Source organism: Pipistrellus kuhlii, unplaced genomic scaffold (assembly GCF_014108245.1).
Source record: "Pipistrellus kuhlii isolate mPipKuh1 unplaced genomic scaffold, mPipKuh1.p scaffold_m20_p_6, whole genome shotgun sequence".
NCBI lineage: Eukaryota > Metazoa > Chordata > Mammalia > Chiroptera > Vespertilionidae > Pipistrellus > Pipistrellus kuhlii.
This window is the reverse complement of record NW_023425562.1, coordinates 46,906,423-46,925,527: the sequence shown is the minus strand read 5'-3', so window position 1 is coordinate 46,925,527 and position 19,105 is coordinate 46,906,423. Positions and strand designations below refer to the sequence as shown.

Genomic DNA, 19,105 nt, shown 5'->3' with positions numbered 1-19,105 from the left:
ATGTGCCCTGACCAGAAATTGAAGCGTGACCTTTTGGTTCAAAGGTGGATGCTCAACCACGGAGCCACACTGGCCAGGCTTTTGTTTATTAGAAAGAATTCCCTAAATCCCAGGTGAGGGAGAAATATTAAGCCCCACCTCTTGAAAGAAGATTATAAATGTGTAGACATTTTAAAACCACACAACATAATTTCTGAAACTTAGTCACCTTGACCATTAAAATTAAGATTTTTCTCTAAAAAGCCATCTTTTACTTCTTCTCCTTTAACTTTTCCACATGACATATTAATAGCCATGATCTAGTAAAGGTTGAATTCTGTGTTTCTGCAATTTTTTTTCTGGAATTAATGTTCTTGGGACTTGCTCATTTCGAATAACAGTGTTGGTCAGACAGTGGTGGACAGCATCAATGGATGGTTCTGGGTGCTGGCCTGTTTGCTGCCATCGGTATCAGCTGAACTTGAGCTGGATGTGTTTTCCATCATGCATCTTTATTCTCACCATACACGACTTATGTCTCTATTCCACCCCTGTGTTTTAGGTATATTTTAGGAATGTGTATATCTAATCTCCACCCTTGATTGTAAGCCCGTTGGACAGAGAAGAATGTTGCCTTGTTCAGTTTTGGGGCCCTCTTTTTTGCCTGCACAATGCTTGAATGTCATTGTTGTTGAGTGTGTCATTAGAAGCCAAAGTGGAGAACTGAATGATAAAAGTGAAGAAAGGGGTCTGCCAAGTAAAGTGGGGAACCCATCAAGAGAGTGAAGAGGGACAAGGTGTGGAGGTTGGGAATTGGGATGGAAAGGACAAGAGTGGGCGATGATGGGAATGTAGGACGAGGTTGGGGGATATGAGTGCAGGATATTTTAAAAATGTGTGGAACAGTGCCCAGCCGGAGTGGCTCAGCGATTGAGCATCACCCATGCACCAAGAGGTCTCTGATTCAATTCCTATTAAGGCACACGCCTGGGTTCCAGGCTTGATCCCCAGTAGGGGTGTGTGTAGCAGACAGCCAATTAGTATCTCTTCCTTTCCCTCTCCCTTTCCTTCTGTCTAAAAGTAAATAAAAACATGTTTTTAAAAAATAATTTTCAGTTAAAAAAAGTATGCAACAGAATTTTGTTTCATAGTTGGGGCAAGAGCATGAAAGACTGAGAAGATTAACAATATCTGTTGTGTAGCAGGCACAGTGTGGACATATGTATAAGAAATAATGACCACCTCTAATAATGAGTGCTTAGTGTGAGCCTGCAAGTGTTGTGGATAATAGCATAAATATAAGGTAGACTGTGGAAGGTAAATACATAAATTGATTTAGGGAAGAAGGATTAAGATATTCAAGTCCCTGACTTAGGACATCCTTGTCCATGTGGACATCTGGTATATGCAACACCTAGGGCCACAGTGGATCCCCGTGTGGAAAGAACACTGTTTCACAGGCCAGATATCACTTTTTTTTGGGGGGGGGGTGATGGTGGTCTGGGGGCCATTGTGAAGAATAAGGGATCAAACATAAAAAGTTACCTCCTTAAGGCACATCCATAGGAGAAAAGGTAAATTCGATTATCTTGCTTTGAGTTGGAACTTGGGATTTATTTCGCCATAGGAACAGTTGGATCAATTGTGCAATAGGCTTTGTGGATAGGCATGAGAATCTGGTAACCTCTTATACACAGTCTATGTGAACAGGCTGACTTACAAATGAGCCTTCAGAATACCACCTAGGTGTGACTTCCTCTATGCCAATGGTCGGCAAACTGCGACTCGTGAGCCACAAGCAGCTCGAGAGCCGCAGTTTGCCACTCTGTTGACTAATGAGTTTGCCGACCACTGCTCTAAGTCATTCATTTATGGCTTGGACACCTTGCCTTGTTCTATGACTTAATGAAGAATTAGAAAACTCAGTGGAAAAGAAAAGCCCATGTCAGATGCATAGGATCATCCCTGTTACTCAGTGCAAAATGGAGTTGTAACAGCAAGAGACACTGATATCATGAGGATGCCTGTGGGCATTCAGCCTCACCTCTCTGTGCTGTGCTTTCTCTGTGGTGTACATTCTATCTCCAAATAATATTTCCAGTGTCATAAGCCACCCTAGTTAAATATTTATCTCCTGCACTCATAACTAGGGACCAAAATGTCATCTGTAGGTTTTATGAAAGTAATAAAATGCTTCAGAAAATACAATTGCTCGGCTTGGGGCCCACACCAATTAGTCACACACCTGGTCATGTGTTTCCTTACGGAATGACGATGGCTGCTTATCTGTATGCAAGCTTGTTATTGGGAGGAAACAAAGATAAAACATTTTTGCTGTATGTCTGAACCCCATTTATAAAAACTATTTTTATAGAGTACCATTCTTTTTCCTGCTCCCTGCCCTTAACTTCAGAGAGAAGTAAATTTCCTGCAACAGGTGCTTTTAAATAGTAAGTGCTCAATAAAGCCTTTCTCCCTTTCATCTCTAAGCTATTGCCTACAGTTATATAAGAGAACCCCATCACATCTTTTGAATATATAGCTCTATACCTTTGTGAGTTGGCTAAAATATAACTTGTAGGTTTATTTTTCTCATGACAAGGTTTATTCATTTAAAAAATACAAAGCCTGGATTTCTAAACCTGTGATTTTAATTTGTTCTTTTTTTCATCTATATTTTCTGAAGTTTCTACAAAAATTTCTTTTCCAAACAAACATAATGTTTCTGAAAGAAAAAAACAGATAAGCAAAAAGAAGTTATCTGTTACCCAGAGATAATTGCTATTGACATCATCCTTTCTGGGTCTTTTTCCGTGCAGATAATTGATATTTATTTCAAAATGAGATTATGTTGACTATGATAAGTTAACAGTTTTCAGTGGGAATAAACAGTACAAGTCTATTTTCAGCTCACTGTCTGGGCAGAGTCAGTAGGTGATGGTGGAGAGAGCAGGTGGGATGGGGGTATGCTCTGTTCTTCTCACTCCCTTCCTGGAGTTTTTGCTCCTTGGCCTCTAGGATCTTCTTCATTGAGCTGGAGGATAGGGAGAGAATGAAGGATGGTGAGTGGGAAGGGTCTATAGGCCTGGTCTGGAAAATGCCCACATCATTTCTGTCCATGTCCTATTGGCCAGAAAGTAGTCACATGATTCTAAGGAATGCTGGGAAATGTAGTTTAGTTGTGAGTTTACATGGAAAAGGGAGACATCTTGTTAAACAACTTGCTGGTCTCTAAACTCATTTGTAGAAATCATTGAAAACTTTTGTTTTAACCATATAGTTGATTTCAAACATTTCTTTGTATGCTAAATCTAATCACATCTTATCCTATGCAAAGCTTACCATCTCTTGCCAGATCTCCTTTTAATTGGTCTCCCTAAGAGTCCATTCTCCCAAAAACCCAAAGTGGTCTTTCATAACCTTCAAATTTTGTCATTCCCCTACTTGAAACTTTCCAAGGGGGCATTGTGGAGAGGGGGCGTGTTGGAATAATGCCCACCCTCTGTCAAGTGAGGCTGGCCTCGCATCTCTGGCTCCACCGTGCCATGCTGGCCTCTTCCTGTAGGGCCAGACTTGCTCCCCCCAGGCTTTGGGACTTGCTGGCACCCCTGCATGACCTGCTCTCCCCCCATGACCATCCTCTATCTCCTTCAGGTTTCAGCTCAAGTGTCTCCTCCCCAAAGAGGCCTTTTCTGAGCACCAGTGATACATAGCCCCCCCCCCCCCCCTACTTAGTTGCTTATATTTAACTGTCATCAAAGCACTTACCAGTCTCAGAAATTACCCTGCTTGTTTGTTTGTGTTGTGTATTTATGTTCTGTCAGTCTGTCTTCTAGATTGTGGGTTCCTCGAGTCTGGAACTCCATCTTGCTCACATCTGTAGCCCCCAGGTCATGAGTCTGGCACACGACAGTGGGAACTTAGTAAATACTTATGGAATGAATGAAGGTTGTTGCAGATTCACACATATTTCTAATGATTATACTGTAGCCCATTGCACTGAATTGCTATAAACAATTAGTTGTCCACTTTAGTGGGGATTTTTAGATTTCTTTCACTTAAAAAAAATGCTGTGGTACATCTACACAATGGAATACTATGCTGCCATAAAAAAGAAGGAATTCTCATCATTTGCAGCAACCTGGATGGAATTGGAGAACATCATGCTGAGTAAAATAAGCCAATCAATGAAAGAGAAACACCACATGACCCCACTCATTTGTGGATAATAAAGATCATTATAAACTGATGAACCAAAAGATAGATATAGAGACAGTAAAGCAACAAGCAGACTGTCAAATTACAGCGGGGAGGGGAGGAGGATCTGGGGGAGATAATAGATCAACCGAAGGACTTGTATACATGCATATAAATACAACCAATGGACATAAAACTCTGGGGAGGGAGGGGGGGAAAATCAATAAAATATGTAAAAAAAATAAAAAATAAAAAATAAAGGTTTTATGCTAAATAAAAAAATAAAAAAAAAGATAAGAATTGACACTCTCAAAAAAAAAAATGCTGTGGGGACTGCCCTTTTAGTATTTTTGGTTTGTGTATAGTACACATCTGTGCTTATTTCCTTAGGATTGATTCCTAAGTGAGGATTTGTTTAGTGAAAGGGTGTGTGTATGAAATGTTTAAGTGCTCAATAAAGCACTTAAAATTATTGCCATTCTATATTTCCATGTGGCTGCAGCTTCTCCTGACTTATTTGCTGATACAGTTGAAAGCTCTTATATATACTAGGATATGGGATGGGTAGGGTGAGGTGTTTTCTCTGTATTATTGTATCCCTAGATCTTAGAACTGGTGCTCATGCTTACTAAATGAGTAAATCAGTTTCCGTGAAAATTTTAGTTATCCCTTTATTTACATTTATTTTTATTCATTTATTAATGTTTGTTGATTTTAAAATGTATGTCTTTGGAAAATAGCTCCACCCACCCAATATAAGAACATTCACCCAATATTAATGCAAACCCAAGGCAACCAGGTATCAGCTGGGCTTATCCTATTCATTCAAACCCAGACAAGGTTCAGTCGAGCCCCTACCCAGTTTGTGTAAAGTGTAGGACACTGCCCAGGATTTCTGAGAATTCCAGGGGGGGATGAGACAAAGAGATCGTTTCTTACCAGAACTCTTGTTTTCTCATGTGACTGGTGACTCCATCTTGGTTTCCATCCTAAACGCAGTCCCTTCTTTTTCTCCCCCAAATTAGTCCCAAGTGCAAGGCTAGGTGTGGAAACTGACCTGCTGCTCAGCCTGAGTCGGTTATCAGGAGTTACTGCTTAGCAGGGAGACAGAGACAATCCATCTCCTGTCCTCCATTTCTTCTTCTGAACGATTCCTCCCTGCATCTCAAGCAAAGTCTTCAACCCCTTAGCTGGCAGGCAAGGATTTCATTTTAATCCACGGTTCTCAGTTTATCGATATGTGCTATGAAACTAGTGGGCTGTAACGTTTCCCAGGTGTGCTATGCACTCTACACAGGTGTGTTGCCAAATTGGGATGGACATGTGAAAAATATTTTCGTGGTGACATTCCCTGACTGAATTGACCATGGGAGATGCCTGCTGTGAGAGACAGAACAGAGAGATATTACACTGGATAACATCTGTGCTGAGAAGGGATCCTTGACAAGGGCCGGTGAGGTGAGGGTGTAAGAGCAAGGCCAGGGCAGTCAATCAGGCAGTTACAGGCACAAAGGGAGGAGCACAGGACCCGGGGCTTTGATAAACACTTGGGGACACTCTGATGTGTAGTAGTGATTCCTGACTTGTCTTAATTCTCTCATGAAGGCTGCCAAACGCATTCCGTCCTGTCAGATGTGAGTGCAGGCCTCGTTTGCAAGTAGTCATAAGCACTCGCAGGTTGAGAAGCTTCTCTGAACCACGCTGGTGCCATGCTGTGTCTGTGTGTGAGCATCCTTGTGCCAGGCTGGATAGTGGGAGAGTGGTTGAAGGGCTGGAAGAATCCTGGGACCTAAATGATACTGCGCTGGGTCTGATGGCACCTATGCCTGTTTGATCCAGTGTCTGATTGACAAAGCTTCAGCCTCCTGATCCCTTCATGTTTTATTTCTCCTTACTTTTATTCCCTTTCACATGACATGATCTACATAATCATTTAGGTTTTCTTTTCCTGCTAGGTTTTTACTAAACATGGGGTAAATGAATTTCATAGTACTTCTCTTTTCCTCCTTAGTGCTTGTGTCCCAAAGGGCTTCATCTCTAGCACCTTCCCCCTCCCTTCCCAATCTTTTTTGATAACTTTCCATGGACTTCTAGTTGTAACTACCAACTCTACGTGAATAACTCCCAGACTAGACATCTCCCCCATTTATCAATTTATTTTTTTCCAACTGGTTGATTCATAGGCTCCTCGAATTCAACTTAACCCTCTATTTTAATTTATGTTAACACTTATTAGTAGTGATCCAAACTAGAAACCCGAGAGTTATCCTGGACTTCTGCCTGACACCTCTTTCTGAGCATGCCCATCTTTTCTTGACTACTTTTCCAACCCATGCCCTTTGGCAGGTGCCATCACAGGGTCTTGAGCTGTTGGTCTCCTTGTCACTGAGCAGGCCACAGCATGTTCATGCCTGTGTTTCAAAGTCTAGCTCAATGTCAGATGCATAGAAGCTGCTTGGAAAATGTTGGAATGAATGCATGAATAAGCAGATGAATGAATGAGTGATTTCTGAGATGATTTGGGAAGATTTCCATTTAGGATGGTCTTTTTACCGGAACTGAGGAATTATGTTTGTTTGCCAGCACTGATATTCTGAAACCATAATGTTGAAGAACTATTTTACCACATGAAATTCCTTTCTATCTCAGGCCGCTCATACAAATACACACACCCCAAAGTGGGATTATTTACTAAATTTATGGTACCTTGTTGCTGTTGGGCATTTATCTAGGTGGTTTCACATGTGCGGTTGTATTCTTGGCACAACTGGGAAATTCTTCCTATCATTGCAAACATAATTGATCTGCATGACTTAGTTTGTTTTTTTGTTTTGTTTTGTTTTTTAATATATTTTATTGATTTTATACAGAGAGGAAGGGAGAGAGCTAGAGAGTTAGAAACATCGATGAGAGAGAGTCATCGATCAGTTGCCTCTTGCACACCCCCTACTGGGGATATGCCCGCAACCAAGGTACATGCCCTTGACTGAAATCGAACCCAGGACCCTTCAGTCCCCAAGCTGACGCTCTATCCATTGAGTCAAACCGGTCCTGGCTGCATGACTTAGTTTGAATCCAACTTGTGCTCAGTTCACCTGGATGCTCTGAATTGCTAGGGTCGTCAGAATTTTGAGCTGGAATGCAGCTTTTTGAACTTCATTGTAGGGAGCAGCAGCCTATGCTGAGTTGGTTTGCTCTGTATTTCAGTTCTGGCCTGAAGAGGAATCCTTTTCTGCATACTGGGTGTGAGAGCGCGATCCATTGAAGACTGTTATTTAATTTTTTTTCTTCCCCCTCCAACAGGGAGAATCGCGTGTTCTGAGAGTGAAGGTTGTTTCTGGAATTGATCTCGCCAAAAAAGACATCTTTGGAGCCAGGTATGTTGACTTATTTTGTAGTCTTTTTTGGCTTGCTAACCTTAAGCACTGTTGTGGTTCAGGCAGCAGGATCACCTGGAGGCCTTCATCCAGCAGAGATTGCTGGGTACCTCTGCAAATTCTGATCGAGTCAGTGATGCTGAAATGCTAGTCCAGGGACCACAATTTGTGTGAGGGCCTAGACCTTGTACTACTTGTGGTCAGCAGGCTAGTCCTTCCTATGGGTTGGCTTTCATGAGGAAATTGATTCTGAAGTTTCTGGTTTTTTGCAGTGGAAAAAATACAGTTTGGGAATAAGTCTGTGCTTATTTTAATATATTACTTAAAACATATTCCCAGTTTAGGGAAGAACACAAGTGCCATTTTGTTCCTAAGAAACCTGCATAATTCCTTGGCATATATTTGATAATTTAGAGGCATTTGGTGACTTCTAGCAGGGAAACAGCCGATCTTCCTGGTGTCTCAGCTTTTTTTATTTAGAGTTTTGCACCGAATATTCATGTGGGATCTTTTTGTTCCTGTTGGCCCTCTGCAGTGTGTTGCGTTATGTGTTAAACTGGTAGCAGAGTGAGGTTGGAGCCACCGGGGACAGGATTGGAACTAGATTTTGAAGAACAAAGACCTTTTGTACTTCAGACATAGAGGAGACATTGGAAGTCCCAGACCAGCTTTCTTGTCCTATGGTTGACAAAGCTTAACCCTTTGTACGCCATAAGCATCGATAGATGCAAGTGGTGGAATTTTAAAAATTCAATTCAAAATATTGTGGTGTGTGGGGATGGTTTCCATTTTGGACATGTGGCCACGAGGTCCAGTAAGGTTGCTGCTGGCCGGGGGCACATAAGCTGGGAATGCCGGAACAGTGACTTGCCCCAGCCCTGGCGTCCTTTTCACGTTGGATACCCTGTGGGGTTTTACCATGAGTGCGTGGTGGCTGCTGCTGCAGTCCCCTCATTACAGCACTGGATCATCTGCAAGTGCCCTGCCCTGTCCCCTGTAGTGACCCCCTGGTTTGGGGCCTCAGCCTGACTCAGGAGGCCTCTCTCCTTTTCCTGCCCCTGCACTGAGAACTCACCATTCTCTAACTCTGCCATGTTTCCTTTGCTCATGTTTTCCCCTCGGCATGGAGTTTCCTCACATCCTTTCTGGCAGGACTCTCTCCTGGGCCAGTGCAGGTGGCAGGCAGCACCCTCCTGAGCTCCCCACTACCGCCCCCATCACGTGCAGCCTGAGAGGACAAAACAACTCTGGTCCTTGGGCTGTGGTGGCTCCCTGAGCTTCCTCCTTCTCCTTCTGGTCTCCGCCTTAGTAGAGTTGGTGGACTCAGAGGCTACAGCTCTTTGTATTCTTGTCCATAAGCCCAGAGATCTTGGCACCTGGCCGTTTCCCAGTAAATGGACTTGAATTCAGTAAGTAGAATCTAATTAGGGGAGGGAGGGGCTGTGGCACAGGGTTGCCAGCTGAGGAAAGGCCACTCTTCCTAATTCTCATGGAGGTGCCATTAGCTTACCAGGCATCTCCCTCACACACACCCTGCCATCCTGGGCTCTCTTTAATTCTCACAAAGGCTCCCTGCAGACCAGGGAAGGAGGCCTCCCTAGGACATAAAAGGTGAGCGCTGGAAAGGGAGGTGATGGCAAGAGCAAAGGATTCAGGGATTCAGTAGAATGGCAGGTGTGGGTGATCTCAAATGGATGCTGATGTCTGTGCAAAATTACCATGTCAAAACCCACAGAAGGAACACACTCTTGTGATGATGCAGTCAGAAATGTCCCCATTGGGTGCCTGAGGCCTGGCTGTGGCTGCAGTGAAAAGTCAAGATCCTTGGTCAGCTTGGTTGTCATTGCACACAGGGGAAGTGAGGCCTTGGTCAGGAACCTCACTGGCAGTTATGGGCAGGGTCAGCAGAGACTTCCCACACTGCCCAGAGGCCCAGAGCTGCTGGGGTGGTACAGAATGCCTGTGACAAAGCAAGTGTCCCACTCGACCCCTGGCCGCTCAGCACTTGTGTATGCAAATTAACTCATCATCTTTATTGGGTTAATTTGCATACTCACTCCTGATTGGCTGGTGGGCATCGTAAAGGTATTGTCAATTTGCATCTTTCTCTTTTATTAGTGTAGATTATTGACTATATTCTCTGCACTGTATTTTACATCCCTGTGACTATGTTGTGACTACCAATTTGTACTTTTAATACCTTTTTCACCCAGCTCCCCAACCCACTTCCCATCAGATAATTATTAGTTTTTCTGTATCTATGAGTTATTTATTTATTTATTTAAGATTCTACATATAAGTGAAATCATATGTTATTTGTCTTTCTCTGTGTGACTTATCATAATACTCTCTAGGTTCATCTATGCTGTTGGAGATGGCAAAATTTCATTCCTATGTGATGGCTGAATAATATTACATTGTGTATATGTACAATATCTTTTTTTTATCCATTTGTCTAATGATAAATAACTTAGGTTGCTTCCATATCTTGGCTATTGTAAATAATGCTGTAATGAACATAGAGGTGCATACAGGGTGTCTCAAAAATGTATATACACTGTAATAGCTGATAGCTCAGTTTCAAAAATGAAATGTATTTTAATAAATGCTGCCTTTATAATTATTCAAACTATGTGAACACATTTTTGGGGACACTCTATATATCTTTTCAAATTAGTGTTTTGGATTTTTCAGATAAATACCCAGAAGTGGAATTGCTGGGACATGAGGCAATTCTATTTTTAATATTCTGAGGACCCTCTATCTATTTTCCTTAGAGTTTTCTTAAAATGGGGTGTGAGAAGGAGGGGCTCAGGTTTATTGAGTGCGTTGATGTGCCCAGCACAGTTTGAGCAATTTATACAGAAGCTCATTTGATTCTGCCAACTGTTTTACGCAGCAGGTACTATTGTTCTCCCCACTTTGCCCATAGGAAACTGAGATATAAAAGATTAGCTATGTTATAAAGTCTATACCTCTAGTACGTTATAGAGCTGGGAATCGAGTGAGGTAGTAGTGCAAGTTATTTTCAGGCTGTTGGGAGTGCTTCCGGGACAGCTGGCACAGGAGGGAATGTGACAGTGTCACTGATACCGCCCAAGCCCTGTGAGGAGGGTACTCACCTCCCTTTTCTAGGTGAGAATATTGAGGTTCAGAAGGACTGTCATCAGCCCAAGAAGAAACAGCTCTACAGTGAGTGCTGGAACCGAAAGATCCAGATGTATCAGTGTTCTTTCGAATGGTAGGTTAATACTGTTCCCAATGACAAAAGTCCAGCCTTGGATGGGCTGTTGGTCTAGATGACTGTGCGGGTTCTTCTAAAACCTGAGATTTGATGGCTAGATTTTATTTTTTTTAAGCAGACTTAAAGAACCGGCCATTGTATTTGATAGCAGCTGGCCAGGTTCTTAGAACTGTATCATCAGGCATTAGATTTAGAATAGCTGTACTCTGTTAAGTAAGACTTAAAAAAAATTTTTTTTTAACTTAGAATATCTGTTTGAATTTCAAGTTTTATTTTTTTTCAGTTATGCTTGTATCTCAAGACGTTTAACCTTGTGCCTAAATAGTTAACTGAATAGGGTCATTTTAATACAAGTTTTTGATACCCCCCCACCCCCCCACCCGCTCCCTGTTTTCCTGAATTATGAGCAGCCTTCATTTGAGGTGACTCAGAATGAATGCATTTGCGACAGTTTAAGCTGCTCTTTCACATTGAGCAAGGCTGGCTACGACTCACCAACTCTAGAATTTCACACAGAAGTTTCCAGGGCGCTCACTTCACAGTTGCTTCTTTATTTTGTATGTTGGGTTTTTAGCATCAAATTATACCTGGTTGGGTTGCTATCATTTTTTTCTTTTGGCAGCTGGTGATTTGAAATTTAAAACACACACAGCCTCAAGGGCATTGGAGGGACAAGCAAGAAGTCCCTCTGTAGTGAGCGATGGAGGCTGATGGAGGCTGCATGCTGCGAGGCAATGGCTCTGTGGCACCAGCTCGGCTCCATCCTGTCATCTAGATTGCAGTTGTTAACATTTTGCTGCATTTGCTTCATCTTTTTTTTTTTTTTCTTGCTGAAGTATTCAAAAATGAGTTACAGACATTTGACATTTAGCCCCTAAATACTTCAGCCTGCATCTCTGCAAAAACAAGAACATATTCCTATATAACCACAATACAATTTTCACTAAATGACTAATAATGGCGTAATGGACTCTATTACCCAGCCCATTATCTGAGTTTCCTCAACTGCCCCTAAAATGCCTTTTACAATTGGGCTGTTTAAATGTGAATTCAGTTGAGAATCTGGTATTGCATTTAGTTGGTCAGTCTCTTAAGACCTTGCTAATCTAGAGCAGTTGTCTCCCCGCTTTACATGATGTTGAGCTGTCAGTAGGTTGTCTCACTCATCACATTTGATTTGTTTCTTGTGGTTTCCTGTAATGCGCCCTTGTTTCTCCTGGGGTTCCTGTATTTTTCAAGTTGGATCTGAAGCCTTGATCAAATTCAGTTTAAACACTGGGGACGGGAATGGGGATGCTGTCTGCTCAGGAGGGACACATTGTCTGTTTGTCCCTTAATCAGTGGTGCTGAACTTGATCCCTGGGTTAATGTGGGGTCCATCTGTCCCCTTCACTGTTAAGTTATATTCCCCCCACCCCCTAGCAAGACTTGGGTGAGATGATGTTTTGGCTATCCACTATATATATGTAAATTTTAAATATTAATTTACCTTTTCTACCAAAGGATTAGAAGTTGTGGGTTTTTTCCTCACGCTTTTTTGAACACATTGCACAGAACAAGTCTCCTTTGACTAATAGAGAACCCTCGAGACTTGGGAGTCCCCTCATTAGGTTGGGAGCACTTCTAAGACACCCTGAGGTCAGAGTTGGCAAACTGTGGATCCCTAGAAACTAGACTGAACTGATAGGTGTTTATTTGGCCCATGGAGCCCTAAAACAGAAAGCCCGAGCCAACATTTAGGAGATTTCATATGAAATACCCATAGTCCCAGGTTTCTGGAAAATCTCAGCAATGTAGACACACTGGGCTATACATCCATGCATGGTTTTGTGGCCGGAGGTGTCTGCTGGAGCTGGAGACTACACACCTCCCATTAAGGGACAACCAGACATGGCCCTGACATTTGGCTTTGACCCCTGCACTGGGTAGCCTTTGGCTTTGACCCCTCACTGGGTGGCCTTTGGCTTGCAGAGCTGCTCTCTGACCCACCTTCCCTGCAGCACCCTCTCCCACTTAGGCTGGGCCGAGCACCTTCCTCTCTGCTGGGACATTGTTCATGCTCTGCAGGCTCCTTGCAAATCTGTGGAAGCCTAATTGAGCAGCGCTAGCTACCCAGGGTGCTGCTGAGAATCACATCTACACTAATGGCCTGGGAGCCCAGAAGTATTTGTCTTCTAATCCCTGCACTGAGGAGCTTATGCAATTACTCCTGAGAGAGGGCCCCAGAGAACCTAACTCTCAGACTGTTTCTTCTGATGGTACTCCTCCCCTCCCCAAAACCCTGAAATGATGTTAAAGAATATTAACCCTCTCCTCCCAAATGATGTTATTCCAATTCTGTAACAACCGCACACATCTTATATATTAGTGTTTACCTCCTGGTTTTTGAATGTTTGAATGCGTGCAACTCTTCTTAAAATGTCAGTCATAGAAAGAGCACCATTTGGGCCACCAGGTTTCTCAGAGGGCAGGGGGTTAGTGCCTAGGGCCAGCATGTCTGCCTCAGGCCCCACGGCCTGCTGAGCAAAGCCGGTGCCCTAATGATGGATATTCAGAAAATGATTATGAACTGACAAAAAAGGCTAATTGAGAATGCAGGGAATAAATGGTCAGTTTCCAAATATTCCCATATAAACTGGTTTTTGCATCTTTGCAGTTTTGGTAAATGAGGAGTGAAGTAGACAGGCCACATTGCCATACTGATCCCTGATGTCACGTGAGCCAGAATCCCTCATTCAGAATCCGCTCCTTTGCCTCGATTCTGATGCATGGGTATGTAAGTATCACTACAGATCCTTGGCTCTGCCATGGGTTTGACAGAGAGTGAGGAGCATCGTAGGCCTTCTTGTCCTCATTATTATTCATCTAGATCACATGTGTCAAACACAAGGCCCGCGGGCCAAATCCGTCCCGCCAGGCCTTGCAATGTGGCCCGCACCGCGCTGTCATCACTGCACTCCGCTGCGTTTCCATCACAATGACAGTTTATGACTGTTCAGTAAACCATTCGGCCCGCGATTTAGGCTGGATTTTAGATTTTGGCCCCTTCTCTGATTGAGTTCGACACCCCTAATCTAGATGGATGCTCTGGTCACTGTGTGTAGGACCCAGAATCTGATGTGTTGGGAAGATGAGGATGGCTCCACGCATGGTAGATGCTTGATAAATTTTGTTCATCTGGTTAGAGCCTGGGAAAATAGAAAAATTAGAAAGCAGCAGAAGAGCTGTAGGTATTTCCAGCTGCCAATGGTGTCAGAAATCCTAAGACACCTCTGGGGATTGGTGGTTGGTGCGCCTGCCTGACATTGGTGTGTCCAGGACCCCCAGCCTTTCTTCTGTCTCCTCCTGCTGCCTGCCGCTCCTTCATTCTTTAGCTGCAGGTCTCCGTTACTCGTCCTCCACCCCTCACTCTGGCTTTATCTTCAAGCAGTCTATATTTGTCCCACTGATTTCCTTTTGGTGGGAGATCGGAAAGAGCCTAAAGAAGGGAATGTTGCCAGTGTGAGATGAGCCAGAAATGAAAGTATTTCTGAATGTATAAGTTAATGAAGAAAAAATTGGTTTGACAAAAATTGAGCTAAAAACCAAGCCTTCAGAGATGAGGCTGGTAGGTACTGCCAGGCAGTCTGGCATTCTGATGGCGAAGAACTACCTTCGTTTCATCACCAGAGGAGTGAGGGAGACGCTTCTCTCTCCGCTAATGGTTCCCTGAGGTTTAGAGTGAGGGTAGCTCGCCAACCATTCTCAGCGGTTGGGCCTCCAGGAGGCCTTGAGAATGATGCTCTCTGGGCTCACTATGCATCTACATCAATAAAAGTGTCCTTACTGAAGGTGAAAACATTCTCATACCTGAAAATAATGCTTTGGAAAATGCACAATCCAGAATCCAGTTTGGGCTCACATGTCTGGAAGCCCCAGATATCCTACTTCTCAGACACATAGCTCCTTTGTGATGCTATTTCATGTCCTAAGAAACAGTGTCAGAGGTTTCCTAAATTATTTCTACTTCATGTTTATATTTGAGGGAGGGACTGGGGAAATGAGGTCTTTAAGACTGCTGATAGGATTAACTGAGCTGGCAGGTTTGAAATGGTAAATATAGTACAACCTTTCTCAAGTGCTGCAGGGATTCATCTACATCGGGGCCAGCAAACTTGCTCTATAAAGGGCCAGAGGGTAAGGAGCTGAAGCATTGCAGGACTTACGGACTCTGAGATAGTGCAAAAGCAGCCAGGACGGTATACAAACAGAGGTGTGGCTGTTTGCCAGTGGCCCATGGGCCATCGTGTGCCACCCCCTAGGGTGTGAGCTACTGATTCTCTACAATATCCATATTTAGATCTGGGAGTGCCAGGATCATTTGATCAGGATTTCCAGATTAAACTATTTCATTGAGCTGCTGGTTGGTCAGTGACAGACCGGATTTCAGCCAGTACTGACTTTTTAAGGAAGGGAGGGCTGGGTTCCCAGATATTATAGTAGCTTTTTAAAAATATATATATATTATATTTTATTGATTTTTTTACAGAGAGGAAAGGAGAGGGATAGAGAGTTAGAAACATCGATGAGAGAATTATCTATCAGCTGCCTCCTGCACACCTCCCACTGGGGATGTGCCCACAACCTAGGTACATGCCCTTGACCGGAATCGAACCTGGGACCTTCCAGTACGCAGGCTAACACTCTAGCCACTGAGCCCAAACCAGTTTCGGCAAATACATATTTTATTGTTTTTTTACAGAGAGTATAGTAGCTTTTATGTTTTTCTTTTCTCTTCAAGGGTAGCATGCTTACAATATAGCTTATGACACCTTTTTACAGATGCACTGTGTATTGTAAAGTCTACAAATAAATAAACTGTAAATGTTTCGTCTTAGAGAAAATGATTCTCACTGCTTTGCATAGACGCACATGAATCAATAAAATTGAATTTGTAGGCATACAAGCAGATGTAGACAGTACTTTGAATTGGTGCATTACAATGAAAATATTGCCTGTTTTCTCTACTGACTATTTCTTAGGCTTATGACCTGAGTGCAAGTCATGTTTAAAAGGAATCTGCAATGTGTAACTTCCTCAGTGAACTACTAAAAGGACTGGCGCCCTGGCTGGTGTGGATCAGTTGGTGGGAGTGTCATTTGTATGCAACAAAGGGCTATGGGTTCGATTTCAGGTCAGGGTATTACCTGGGTTGCTGGTTCAATCCCCAGCCCCAGTTGTAGCGTCTGCTGGAGAAGGCCCACCAATGTTTCTCTCTCACATTGATGTTTCTCTCTCCCTCTCCCTCCCTTTCTCCCCTTTTCCTCTCTCTAAAAATCAATGAAAATGTCCTCAGATAAGGATAAAAAAATATTTTTTTAAAAAAAGGACTGGCATTCCTACTAACCCAAGTGATGTAAAATATGCCCATCTCAGAATGAGGGTGCTTCCCTTCCTTCTGGCACAGAGAGGAATGGGTGACAGACATGCTTCAAGAGTTGTTATAAGTCCATTGTTGTACTTTCCTCGGTAAAGAACTGATTACTGTTTTGAGTCACTGTTATATTTAAATGCTTGAAATTGGGCATTCATGGTGGGAAAGAAGAAATGCATTTGAAAAATATATTTCAAGTTTTGGGATAATTTGTTGAAAAATAAAAACGGATGAATCTTATAACTTTACTTTCTTTCCTTTTTGCTAGCAAAGAAAATACTATTGGTTGTATATTGTTCTCTCTCCCTCTCTCTCTCTCTCTCTCTCTCTCTCTCTCTCTCTCTCTCTCTCCCGCCCCCCCCCCCCTTCTGACTTGGGAGTTCATTGCCACCATTGGCTTTAATTTTGTCCACGTGATTTGTGATTTTACATGTTATCTAGACAGCCTGGACAGTAAAAGAGAAATGTTCAAATTCCTTTCTTCCAGCGTGGGTTACTGGCTCCCTGTAGTGTGATTTCATTTTCTCCGTGTTATTAAAGAAATTGTCAAACCACTGTGGCCTGGAAATGAGGTTTGAATGACTAGTGAGACCACACAGCTCAGGATCTTTGTTTTCCTTTCCACAGTTTCTTGGCCTGGATGTTGAAGTATTTGAAACTGTTCTTTCTCTGGAATTATCTGTCTCAGCTGGTGCCTCCATTGTCTATCCAGGCATTCCAGCTAGGAACCCAAGAGTTGTCCTTGTTTCTCTCATATCCTCACCCATACCTGGTCTCAGTGTCTCTATAGAAGACTTCCCAAATGCTGTTCACATCTCCCCTATCCTGCTAGGTCCTCCGCATATTGTCTCGCTCGAACATGGACTATATTCTGCTACCATTCAGCCATCATTCATTGCCTCAGATCAAGACCCTGGCTCCTTAACCTTGACACAAGTGCCCTCCCATTCAGCTCTTGGGCATGGCGTCCTTCATGCTCAGTGCTGTATACCCTCAGAAGTTATTCTCTTCCTCCTCTGGGCCTTTGCTGGTCCCCAGAACAACCACCAGCTCTCCTTTTGCACAACTGAGTTGTTTTCATTTGTGAGATCGTTCCAGGCAGGTTTCCCTGCCTCTGCACTCACCTTGTCCAGGACTAGGGACTGGTTTTGTTCACTCACCCTGTACATCTGTCCGAGGTCGCTCATGCATGGTACAGTTTTGGGATTTTCCTCTGCTAGATCTTCACTCTTATGCCCTACTGTCATCCCACATTGGCCCAGGGCCACCCAATCCAGGACTGCCTTTATCCTGCCCACCCCTTTTATATGCACAATCTCATGGCTCTCAGCACTCTCCCTGCCACTTGGCCGACGTCTTTTCCCTGTTTTGTATTATACCAGTGATTTATGAATGCCCATATTTTCTTACCCTCTCATTTTATAACTTTTTGTTTATTTTATTGTTCCATATGTATCTTTTTGACCCTCATTTTTTACGATATGCAGGTTATACATGTTAATAATATAAAAATTCTCTACTACCATATACCACATTATTTCTAGCTCCTTCCAACTTTGAGCTTACCACAATGTCTTTAACTTTAGGGGATGCCTCATCCTAAACCACTTGGTCCACTGGAGGGGAGGAGTTCCAAGACATCCCTAACAAGACGGCTCCTTGTGGCTCCACTGAGGTGTATTTGGGGGAGTTATAGCTCCCTCTGGTGGTCAGATTATCAGATGCGGTTTTTCTTTTTGTTCTGGATTGTAAAAATAGTATTCAAGTCTAATAATCCTTTAAATTCTTTTTTTTAAATAAATTAAATTTTTTTTCTATTAAGATTTTGTTTTGGCTGATGCTTAAATCCTTCCAAATAATGACAGTTATACAGAGGAAAGAATGCTTTTACTTTAAGCAATTCCTACTTTTTACAGAGTTGGTTTTAAAGTAGACAGTACTAAGGAACTCATACAACTCAACACCAAACAAACTAAAACCTGGGCAGATGACCTGAATAGATCCTTCTCCCAAGAATATGAACAAATGGCCAACAGACATGTGAAAAGATGTTCAACTTCACTTGGTATGTTTGTTTGTTTGTTTTTCCTGTTTGAGGCATTAGGACTTGTTTTCAGGGCTGTTAGGACTGTTATTATGAGATAATGTTTCCTGTGACACCCTCTAATAATGCCAAAGCACAGTATAAATACAGGGCCTATTTATTTTATTTTTCATTTGGGAAATGCATATAAAAACTACAATGAGTCCGGCCTGTGTGGTTCAGTGGTTAAGTGTCGACCAATGAACCAAGAGGTTCCGGGTTCGATTCCTGGTTAGGGCACTTGCCCGCTTTATAGGCTCGATGCCCAATAAGGGGTATGCAGGAGGCAGCCAACTGATGTTTCTCATTAATGTCTCTCTGTCTCTCTCTCCCTCTCTAAAAAAAATCAATAAAAACATTAAAAAAATATGTTTTTTAATTTAAAAAATACTACAATGAAATACCACATCACACCTGTTAGAATGGCTTTTATCAACAAGATAAGTAATAAAACGTTGAAGGGAGGTTGTAGAGAAAAAGGAACCCTCATTCACTACTAGTGGGAATATAAAATGGTACAGCCACTATGGAAAATAGTATGGATGTTCTTTAAAAAATTAAGAACAGAGTTACTATATGACCCAACAATTCTGGGTATCTATCTGAAAACATTTATTTGCAAAGGTATATGCACCCTTATGCTCATTGCAGCATTATTCACAATGGCCAAGACAAGGAAACAACCAAAGTGTCCTTTGACAGGTGATTGGATAAAGAAGATGTGGTACCTATATACAATGGAATACTACTCAGCAGTAAGAAAAGATGAAATACTACCATTTGTGACAACTTGGATGGATCTTGAGAATATT

General features: G+C 42.6%; 1 protein-coding gene across 4 annotated transcripts in view; it reads left to right on the top strand.

The window, feature by feature from the left end:
• The window catches only part of NEDD4L (NEDD4 like E3 ubiquitin protein ligase), a 294,560-nt gene that overhangs the window by 82,654 nt on the left and 192,801 nt on the right, over positions 1 to 19,105 (top strand). For all 4 annotated transcript variants that reach the window (XM_036419451.2, XM_036419454.2, XM_045574929.1 and 1 more), the window contains exon 2: positions 7,480 to 7,553. In XM_036419451.2, the coding sequence (XP_036275344.1) occupies positions 7,480 to 7,553 (74 nt within the window). The remainder of the gene's footprint in view (positions 1 to 7,479; positions 7,554 to 19,105) is intronic.